Source organism: Hyperolius riggenbachi, chromosome 9, assembly GCF_040937935.1.
Source record: "Hyperolius riggenbachi isolate aHypRig1 chromosome 9, aHypRig1.pri, whole genome shotgun sequence".
NCBI classification, from domain to species: domain Eukaryota; kingdom Metazoa; phylum Chordata; class Amphibia; order Anura; family Hyperoliidae; genus Hyperolius; species Hyperolius riggenbachi.
In genome coordinates this window covers 12,250,251-12,261,789 of record NC_090654.1, presented here as the reverse complement: position 1 = coordinate 12,261,789, position 11,539 = coordinate 12,250,251, and the positions used below count along the sequence as shown (strand labels likewise).

At 44.8% G+C, this 11,539-nt stretch overlaps 1 protein-coding gene across 2 annotated transcripts in view; it reads right to left on the bottom strand.

Moving 5' to 3' along the window:
• The window catches only part of TMPRSS6 (transmembrane serine protease 6), a 122,900-nt gene that overhangs the window by 84,006 nt on the left and 27,355 nt on the right, over positions 1 to 11,539 (bottom strand). For both annotated transcript variants that reach the window (XM_068255027.1, XM_068255028.1), the window contains exons 2-4: positions 8,495 to 8,624; positions 6,184 to 6,323; positions 4,018 to 4,085 (exon numbers count right to left, since the gene is read on the bottom strand). In XM_068255027.1, the coding sequence (XP_068111128.1) occupies positions 4,018 to 4,085; positions 6,184 to 6,323; positions 8,495 to 8,624 (338 nt within the window). The remainder of the gene's footprint in view (positions 1 to 4,017; positions 4,086 to 6,183; positions 6,324 to 8,494; positions 8,625 to 11,539) is intronic.

The following is an 11,539-nucleotide window of genomic DNA, read 5'->3' as shown; positions in this document are numbered from 1 at the left end:
AATCAATTTTTTTTTCCGGATGATGATGTCACCCAGTCCCCTGACAATGGTGCACATAAATCAAGTTTGGTATGATTTAATAGTGCTGTGTTGTAGCCAATTGTGCGGCAAAAATCATCATTCTATCTTTTATCGTTTTTGAGATATTTAAGTTTTTATAAAGGTCAAGACTAACCAGCAAGTTCATGGTGAACCAGAACTCATTGGAGTGTGTGAGGGGCTATAATGGTCCTAAAAGCCCCCTTACTAAATTTTTTTATAAAGGTCAAAAGTTCCATTTTCAACACCCCTACAAAAACTTTAAAATCTCAAAAATTATAAAGAACAGAACATATGCAGGTAAAGAAAAACAAAGTTTTGTAAAAGTAATACCTTTTAATGGCTAACTGATAAAGTTAAGTGATGCAAGCGGTCAGGGATCTAGTCCCCTTCTTCAGGCATATTTCCGGATGTTAGCTGAAGGTGCAGGTAAATAGGAAACACGAATATGACAGTTGTGCTGGTTACTGTTTAGTAATTAGGTGATAGGTGGCCAGTAGGCTGGAGCCAGTGAGTTCATGCAAGTCAAGCCAGGAGGCTTTTGAAGATCATGAAGTCAAGTCAATCATGTAAAATAAGGTGTCATGAAACCCATTCTACAATTTAAACCTTTGAATAAAGCAAAATAGTGTATGTGTAGTACAGCTAAGAAATAGAACACACCAACTCTGTATAGAGAGTGCCCTGGCTGGGATTTGAACCGGGGACCCAGAATAATGCATCTCAATATTACCAGCTCAGCAATCACGCACAACACCCCAATAACCAGCTCACACATATCCACTCCCCTGCAACCAGCTCAGCCATAATGCATCTCAATATTACCAGCTCAGCCATCACGCACAACACCCCTATAACCAGCTCACACATATCCACTCCCCTGCAACCAGCTCAGCCATAATGCATCTCAATATTACCAGCTCAGCCATCACGCACAACACCCCAATAACCAGCTCACACATATCCACTCCCCCAGTGGCGTAGCTAAGGAGCTGTGGGCCCCGATGCAAGTTTTACATTGGGCCCCCCAAGCACTCTATACATAACAATTGATATGGTGCACCAAAACCTGCCAATGGCAACTACAGTGTCAGAGGTGCAAGAAGGGGATGGGGAACTTCTTGTTAATGATTACCACTATCCAAAGTATCTATTGAAGTGATTATTATGAGCAAAGGACCAATAGAGAGCTAATACTGAAGTTCAGGGAGGGCCCTACGGGGCCCCTCTGGCCCAAGGGCCCCGATGCGGTCGCAACCTCTGCAACCCCTATTGCTACGCCCCTGCACTCCCCTGCAACCAGCTCAGCCATAATGCATCCCAATATTACCAGCTCAGCCATCACACACAACACTTCTATAACCAGCTCACACATATCCACTCCCCTGCAACCAGCTCAGCCATAATGCATCCCAATATTACCAGCTCAGCCATCACACACAACACTTCTATAACCAGCTCACACATATCCACTCCCCTGTAACCAGCTCAGCCATAATGCATACCCATTATAACAAGTTCAGACATCATGTAACCCACTATAACAAATCCAACCATCGTGCCTCAATATAATAAGTGGGGTTACCATGTTCCCCTTTCGTTCCCCTAATATACCTTTGCTCCTAAAGCACATTGGACTGTACAGATGACCGTGTGTATGATGTCACTATGTCACACGCATGACATCATACACCAATGGGTGCGTGCCGTAGGATGCGTGCAGGCCGGCCAGGGTCTGTGCCGTAAAGTCCGACTTTGATGACCAGGTAGAGGATCCTGGGGGGCTTTTAGGTAAGATATGGAGGCAGAGAGGAGAACGGATGCCTGATTTTACCGTTTCTCTCTGTTTATTCGGCTCTGGTATCCTCTAAAGATTGTGCTCACAAGTTCTGCTTCTTATAATTGACAGCGCATGTAGCGATTACCGAAAATCTCTTGTTTTTAAACCTAAAAAATATCGGTTCTCTGTGCATCATAATTCAGTGCCATATCAGGAAACTCAAACCATGAAACAATCCAAAGTATTTTTGTTCTGGCATTGCTGTCGGTGTTACTGAAATCCTGCGTCACGGCCGCTTCCCTGACGCAACTTCAGAAGAACTCTTCAGACATATCGATATGAAAGGAGTCCATTACGAGGTCCTCCAGTGAGTTCCAGCAAAATGAAAATCTCATCAAAATAACCCTCTAAACAGTCTATAAAACGATATGTGAAGCGCCAGCGTCCTCGTGTGAAATTCAGATAACAGCGTCTTCAATCCAGTTCTCTACCAGAGTCTCTTATATTCTGCTGTCACTCAGGATCCAGGTGAACATTGGCCATAATTCACTAAGCTCATCTCTTGTCTTTAATAACAATTCTATGCTGTTTTTACTGTTATCACCATGGGGATAAAGCATTTAGTATTCCCTAAGGCCAAGTTAGTGATTTCTAAAGTTAAGGTTTCAATCCTTAAAATAAAGAAGGAATTTTAAAGTTAAAGTTAAGACAAGATTTTAATTCACAGAGAGGTATGCAAGTAATAATGAATGTGGTACTAATCCGTTAGCCGGGCGCATCCGGCAGGTGGCGCTAATTACTTTTCCCCCTCCAGGCCGACATGGATTGTAGGGAAAGATGTAACTCTGCTGGAGTTTTGTCGCCACCTAGAGGATGCGCCCGGCTAACGGATAAGTACCATGAATGTAAAGTGTGTGAGGAATTATCACCTGGCCAGAGCTGTCGTTAAAGGTGCATACACACATCAGACCATAGTCTTTGGAAAGTGAAAGATCACAGATCAATTTTACCCCCTTCCATGTAGTATGAGAGCCTGAAGGCTCATACACACATCAGACTATAGTCTTTGGAAAAGGCAAGATCACAGACCAAATTTACCCCCTTCCATGTAGTATGAGAGCCATACCTACACAGTCTTTTCTATGGAGCTGAACTCCCCATCAGACAGAAATCTTTGCAAGATGCTGCACACAAAGATGCTGTACACATGCAACAGATCAGTATCTGCAAAAGATCTGTTCCTGCAAAAGATCCGTTCCTGCAAAATGCATTCATAGTCTATGAGATCTGCAGATCCTCATACACACCTTGTTTAACTGACATTCATCTGTATATCTGACAATCATCTGCAGATCTGAAAATCCATCCTGGTGGATCTGATCTGCAGATGAATGTCAGTTAAACAAGGTGTGCATGAGATCTGCAGATATCATAGACTATGAATGCATTTTGCAGGAACGGATCTTTGGCAGGAACAGATCTTTTGCAGATACTGATCTGTTGCATGTGTACAGCATCTGTGTGTGCAGCATCTTGCAAAGATTTCTGTCTGATGGGGAGTTCAGCTCCATAGAATAGACTGTGCAGGCAAGGGCGTAGCAATAGGGGTTGCAGAGGTTGCGACCGCATCGGGGCCCTTGGGCCAGAGGAACCCCGAAGGGCCCTCCCTCAAATACAGTATTAGCTCTCTATTGGTCCTGTGCTCATAATAATCACTTCTATAGATACTTTTGAATAGTGGTAATTATTAACAAACTGTTCCCCATCCCCTTATTGCACCTCTGGCATCTCTGTAGTTGCCATTGGCAGGTTTTGGTGCGCTGTATGAATTGCTATGTATAGAGTGCTTGGGGGGCCCCATTGTAAAACTTGCATCGGGGGCCACGGCTCCTTAGCTACACCACTGTTTCTGTCTGATGGGGTGTTCAGCTCCATAGAATAGACTGTGTAGGCATGGCTCTCATACTACATGGAAGGGGGTAAAATTGGTCTGTGATCTTTCATTTTCCAAAGACTATGGTCTGATGTGTGTATGCACCCTATGTGTAGTGCGCCTGTTGCAAATGTTTCACCTTGCTTCATGAGAGAACCGGCCCTGAAGCCAATCACAGTGATTCTACAGTGCCTGCTTTGGTATAACATACCATACAAACTACACAAGCTCAATAATAATTGTCACTGACAACAGGTACTCTTACCCAAATGCATAGACTTTGCTGGAATTCTGATAGGCCCCCAGCTCCGATGCTGAAACCAGGCTTGTCACCTTAAAAGAGAGACAGCAGCTTTAGAATAGAAGAAAAGTTTTACAATAGGGTAGAAAAATTGTATCATCCTTCTAAAGGTGGTCACACACGATACAATAAAATGACCCGATTTTACGGCAATTCAATAAAAATCATCAGATTTCCTGAAAAATTACGGGGTTTTTTTAAATCTGAGCAAGAAATCCGAATGGATTTCCCAATTTTTTTCTATATATTTCGATCGGAAGTGGTGGATATTTCTGATCATTTTTTATGGAAATTGAATTTTCTCAGATATTTGAATTATTTTTTTTTTCATAATTGGAGAAAGAATTAACACTTGTGTGGTACATTGGTCAGATTTTTCAAATGTTTCAATCAGAAAAATGTATTGTATTCCTAGAATTGTAAAGATAAAAAAAAAAAATGTATGGTGTGCGGCCACCTTAAAGGGACACTTAAGTCAAAAAAAAAAATGAGTTTTACTCACCTAGGGCTTCCAATAGCCCCCTGCAGCTGTCCGGTGCCCTCGCCGTCTCCCTCCGATCGTCCTGGCCCCGCCGGCAGCCACTTCCTGTTTCGGTGGCAGGAGCTGACAGGCTGGGGACGTGAGTGATTCTTCGCGTTCCCAGACACATTAGCACCCTCTATGATGCTATATAGTATATGATATATGCTATAGCAGCATAGATGGCGCTATTGTGGCCAGGAACGCGAAGAATCACTCGCGTCCCCAGCCTGTCAGCTCCTGTCACCGAAACAGGAAGTGGCTGCCGGCGGGGCCAGGAGGATCGGAGGGAGATGGCGAGGGCACCGGACAGCTGCAGGGGGCTATTGGAAGCCCCAGGTGAGTAAAACTCATTTTTTTTTTTTGACTTAAGTGTCCCTTTAAGTCGATTGGGAAGGGTGGATTTTTCTGATTGATTTTTAGGGAAATTGAATGGTGTAGGATAGATTGTCAGTTTATTAATGTATAGACCCAAGCAATTTTTTTCAGTTTTAAATCTTTTCTTTTTATAATTGGGGAAAAATTGAACACACATATGTAGTACATTAGTCTGGTTCTTTATTTTAATGTTACAATCAATCAGTAAAATCGATTGTAATTCTTGAATTAAAAACAAATTTAATAAAGGGTATACGGTAGTTTGTGGGCACTTTTATATAGAAAAAAACAGGAAATGTGATCAGATTTCTCACTCGAATAAGAAATAAAGCTTTCAATTCCCCAGAAAGAACTGACCATTTTTTATCGAAATGGCGTAAAATTGGATCATTTTATTGCATTGTGCGTGGTCACCTTAACGGGGTCTAAACATCTGTTAGTGAACAAATGGGGGGAATCTGGCCGGCGCCTTCGTGAAAGAGGCAGAGCTCTCTGCTGTAGCTCTGCCTCTTCTGATGTCAATCGTGGCGGATCACCGCCTCCTTCCGCCCCTCTCACTCTTCCTTCACTGAGAGGGGCGGGGAGAGGCGGAGATCCACACGCGATCGTAACGCAATGTGAATAAGGCCTTACTATTTTTTCCCCCTAGAAACTGCACTGTCGTATCTAGCTTGCTTTGTAAACACATGTGAGCACAGCATAGATCATATTTCATCAGCTTCTGCAGAGGGGTGATGTGTATTTCCCTTCTCACCAGCCTCCAGTCACACTGAACTGCCCCCAGCCAATCAGTGAGGAGCAGGAATGTGGGAAGGGAGAGATAACAAGCTTCCTTCTCCCAGGCAATGTACCAGAATAGAGCCTGGCTGACTGAGATAAGATTTATTACAGGAAAAACACTTCTGATTATATTGGCATGCTTGCAATGCAGGGTCAGGTTGTAGTCTGCATAATAAACACAGAGCCATGGGTAAATGCTTAACGCTAAACCCTCTGAAATATTACTGATAGGCTCCTGATAATTATGGTACTCGGAGGCAGCTCCACCTCCAGTCACACAGCAGTGATAAGTATAACCCCACAGCTATTGTTTAAAATAAGACAGTAAAGCTTGACATAGCGTCTCCCTTTCCCTTCAGCTGTCTTATGAACTCGCTTCTGCCTACTAACTCAGTAATATGTTACAAGAATGATATTTTCGGATTGATCCCGCCTCCTTTCAGTGCGGTTACCATTTTGCTCAGGTGCGCGGCCTCCTTCTTGAACCAGCTGCTCTCGGGGTACATGAGGTCCCAGGTGAGCTCGTGGCTGACAACCACGAGATTACAGGCGAAGATCTTGGTGGTCGTCAGCTCCGGTTTGAAATCCACCTCTGCCAAAAGAAGAGACATGTTGGCACATAGCGGGGAGACATGCGGTGACAACAAGGACGATTGCCTGACAGCACATGCATTAATAATGTGACAGATGAGTCCAACCTACGTTCATTAAATTCTCTAACCTTTTATATACATCTTTTCAGGGAAAACAGATTTCTGTAATTGAATGCTCCAGTTTTATGACTTGTCTACGTTTTTTTATTTTACAGAAGACATCATCATTATATTTGCCTTCAAATTCACAGGTTGAAATGTAATAGTCCAAATATAGCCGAAATAATGTAACTAAAACTTCAGCGCGTAATTGCAGTTACACTTATTGGCGTTCATTAAATCATTAAATTCCCATTAAATTCGGAAACTCGAAAGTAGCGGTAATAATTTGACAGACAACACGTTCAGGGCCAGTTCTAGAGTTTTTTTCTGCCTGAGGCAAACTTGTGAGGATGAGCCCCACCCCCTCTCACCCGATTTGGAATGATCGTACAACACCTGACAATTTGCACCACATGTTATAGCTGCGGTGCGACCACACACAAAAAAAACCCTCAGTGTAGGTAGGTAGCCAGGTATAGGTGGCCCCAGTATAGGTAGCCTGGCATAGTTGCCCCAATATAGGTAGCCAGGCATAGGTGCCCCCGGTATAGGTTAGCCAGGTATAGTTGCCCTTAGTATAGGTAGACAGTATAGTTACCCCCTGTATAGGTAGCCAACATAGTTGTCCCAATATAGGTAGCCAGGGATAGGTGCTCCCATTATGGGTTAGCCAGGTATATGTGCCCCCAGTATAGGTAGCCTGACATAGTTGCCCTAATATAGGTAGCCAGGCATAGGTGCCCCCAGTATAGGTTAGCCAGGTATAGTTGCCCTTAGTATAGGTAGACAGTATAGTTGCCCCTAGTATAGGTAGCCAGTATAGTTGCCCCAATATAGGTAGCCAGGGATAGGTGCTCCCATTACAGGTTAGCCAGGTATATGTGCCCCCAGTATAGGTAGCCTGACATAGTTGCCCCAATATAGGTAGCCAGGCATAGGTGCCCCCAGTATAGGTTAGCCAGGTATAGTTTCCCCTAGTATAGGTAGACAGTATAGTTGCCCCCTGTATAGGTAGCCAACATAGTTGTCCCAGTATAGGTTAGCCAGGTAGGTGCCCCCAGTATAGGTAGCCAGTATACTGGGGGCCCAAGGCCCTGGCCCTAAAGAGGAACCATAACCAAGGATTAAACTTTATCCCAATCAGTAGCTGATACCCCCTTTCCCATGAGAAATCTATTCCTTTTCTGAAACTGAAACATCAGGGGGCGCTGTATGGCTGATATTGTGGTGAAACCCCTCCCATAGTGTGATGTCAGGACCATGGTTCTGACATCACACTGTGGGAGCCTTGTTGCATCGTGGGAAATAACAGCTGTTTCCAACTGCCAAAAAAAGCAGCATCTTCTTCTACAGACATCAGCTGCCGGCAGTAAAAATGTCACCATGTGATAAATGTCAGAATGTAAATCAGGGAGAGGAAAGATTTTACAATGGGCAAACACTGACTAAATCATTGTTTCCATTAAGTTATATTCACTGGAGTTCCTCTTTAACGACCTTTCTAGAAATTTGGCTCTGCATTCATGTCTGGGGCCCATACTTGCTGGCTGTGCTGCTATGATGTTCATTAGACCTCCTGAGCCCCGCCCTCCTGAGCCCCGCCCTCCTGAGCCTCGCCCTCCTGAGCCCCACCCTCCTGAGCCCCACCCTCCTGAGGCCCACCCTCCTGAGCCCCACCATCCTGCAGAGGATTGACCCTTTAGCAATGCAGTTTGAGGCTACAGGCGGACCTGGGGCCAGAGAGTGCAGGGTAATGATAGCTTCAGCCCCCTTCTACTCTGCTTTCCCCCCCCCCCTTCATTCCTCCTGAACTAATTTGCAGCACACCAGGAGTGTAGCAATAGGGGGGTGCAGAGGTAGCAAGGGCCCTGATAGGCGAATAGAGTATAGTTGTTGCAACTCTATCATTTTCAGCCTTCACCAGCACTGAGATATTACGGACTTTAATTCCTTTATTCCAGGTTGCTATAATGCCTCCTCTGCAGCTATACAGGGGGTCAAAAAGGGCCTCCTCAACTCTCTACATCATCATCATCATCATCATCATCATCATCATCATCTCACCTACCTAGGAGGAACCAGGTTATCCCAGTTGCCCCAATTACTATTATAATGATCCACAGAGGTGCAAATCTCAGCCAGTCTAGAGTTCCACATCCGGCCCCCGTCCCACTGTATTCCACCAGAGACTCTGCATCCTGAAAGAGAACAAAAGTCACGTGAGTTTCTCCAAAATACCACAAACAAAACAATGCAGTATAACTATAGGAAATGAGGAACACAAATCACACTACGCCAGACCGGAACCAGATCCATATTTTACAGAAGAACTCCAGGGATGCACTGTGGTCTGTTGCAGGACCTCTCATCCTTTGGAGAGTAGCTAGTGGCTGTTCCACCGATAGGACCTTTGTTGTTTTTCCAAGAGTGCGACTGCATCCAGATCCGGCTGGACACCCGAGTGGAGCCGGGTTTATACATCTCCACCTGCTTCTAGTGGTTGATTACTCTTCAAAAGAAACATGAAGAGTCAAACTATAAAAAAAAAACGTTCACTTATCTGGGGCTTCTGCCAGTTCCCTGTAGCCATCTTGTGCCCACGGCATTACCAAATGATCCTCCGGTCCTGGCCATGCGTGTCCTCGTTCGCCATCGCGCAGGACACTCCCGGCCACGGGAGGCGCAGTGGTTGTCGACTTGCAAGTCGGTGAGAAAGAAAGTAAGTCGAGTCCGGGACCAGAGGAACGTTGAGGACCGGCGTGGGACAGGAAGGCTGTACGGGGCTGGCAGGAGCCCCAGGTAAGTGAAACATTTTTTTTTAATCTTCAGATTTGCTTTATCTTCTTTTGTGAATATCATAATTTCCTATGATGTTCTTCTTTTTTAGGGAGTTGGTCAGTCTCTACACAGAACCTCTGGAGAGGAATGTGTTACCTAGGGGCGTACCTGGGAAATATAGAACCTATGGCAAACACTGAAATTGCTCCCCCACCCTGTCAGAGCCCCCTTCCTCTGTAAAAATGGCATCCTTTCTTGTGTACCTGTGTTATGGTTGCCTGTGTCTTTTGGCTCGGGATATTGCTGAAGTTACTTTTTGGAAATATCTCTTCTTATTTCCTCTCTGTCCACTTTTCTAACACAAGTGAGCCCTACATACATAGATTAAGTAGCCATATTCCCCAGATAACAGAATTAATTTGAGGTCTGAGTGACAGGGAGGCATGGGGCGCAGCACAGGAGCGGACATAGCATGTCGCCAATGTTGCTGTGGCGCCCATGGCACGAGCCATGCTTGCACTCCTCTAGATACGCCTCTGGTGTTACCATTCACTGAAAGACCAACAATGCAGTCCATTGTCCATTGCAGATACAATAGACAAAAACTGAGATGATACAACAGATGGATCTGAACCAGCCAAGAGGAAATCATTTCCATCTTCAATCCATCGCTTTTGACTTGGCCAAAGTACAAAGTAATGGACTTATTGTGAACCGAACCGGACGGCCCAAGTTCTGCCTGGACTGATAACACACAAACAATTGTCTGATGATTCCCCCACATTGCTAGTGAGTTACTGACCGAGTGCAGCATCAGTATTGTTAGAGGGGGTCCCTTACATACAAACAGGCTCTGTTCAGACAGATTGTAAGTTACATTTGTCTATAAGTCGACTAGTGTTAAACAAACTGATACATGTGGATAAATGAGTTACTTCTGGACGACTTTTTAGTTTTGGACATACAACAAAGTTTTATCATTGTATTCAATGTGCTTTAACCACGTAAGTCTATCTGGACAGATAAATCCGCCCAGATAACTGCCCTGCTGCTGCCTGAGGCGCACGATCGCGCACGCTCCCGCGCACTCTCCTGCGTGTGCTCCCACCGCCTTCCGTTAGCCCTGAGATCAATCAATAGGAACAATGTTCCCATTCATTGATCTAAGTCCCCCAGCAGAAAAACCGACGGCCTATTATTAGAGGCTGCGGTATTTCTGCGCAAAAAAGTTTTCCGTCCTCCTAATGCTTTCTAGAAATGAGAGTGTTCCCTTCCAGGACAATGTGTACAGTGCATTGCAAAAGTATTCACCTCCCTTGGCATTTTTCATGTTTCGTTGCCTCACAACCTGGAATTAAACCCGGAATTAAAATGGATTGTTTGAGCGTTTGCACCATTTCACTCACAGAACATGCCTACAACTTTAAAGATATGTTACTTGGCTTATTGTGAAACAACAAGGAAATAGGACAAAAGGACTGAATACTTCAGTGTGCATTACAATTCACCCCCCTAAGGTCATAACTTCGTGGAGGAACCTCTTAGGACAATTACAGCTGCGCGTTGCTTTGAATGAGTCTCTATGACAGGGGTAGGGAACCTATGGCTCGGGGGCCAGATGTGGCTCTTTTGATGGCTACATATGGCTCACATACAAATCAGTAGGGTTTGATTCCCTAAGCTACACTGCTCAAGTCGCACAGCTTAGGGCCCTTTTACACTTAATCAGTTGCTCTCAGTTATAACTGACTTTTCAAAGTAAGTCCCATGTTTTCCTATGGCACCTTTCACACTTTACGCGTTTAACTGAAATCTTTTTCTCAATGCACTTCTATGGAAAAAACGCGTGTAAAAGTGTGAAAGGGCCCTTAGTATGGCAGCGCAAGTAACATTTTCAAAGTAGGCACGCTACTGCTGTTGCATGCACTACTAACTCACCCGTGCTACCCCAAAACTAACGGCTGCTCCAATTATCCCACTCTGGGCCCTGTCAGGTCCAGTGACTTTGTAGGATGAGATCCCGGCACTTTGATTGGCCCAATTGGCTGCCTGTCACTTGGCAGACAGCCTATTTGGCTGAATTGCCGGGATCTCGTCCTACAAAGTGAATCAACCCCCAAGTCAGCTAGCTAATTGTACAAGCTGCTAGTCTTGTCTGGCTCTCGGGGAAATTGTGGTTGTTGCTGAAACCCAAGACAAGCTAAAGACGTGTCTGACACTGCCCAGCGGATCAACTGTGTACACGTCACCATGGCAACAGGGACATGAGCCCTCTGCTCTGCATGCGCACTGTCCCAGTTTGAAACATATTGTATGGCTCTCTCAGAATTACATT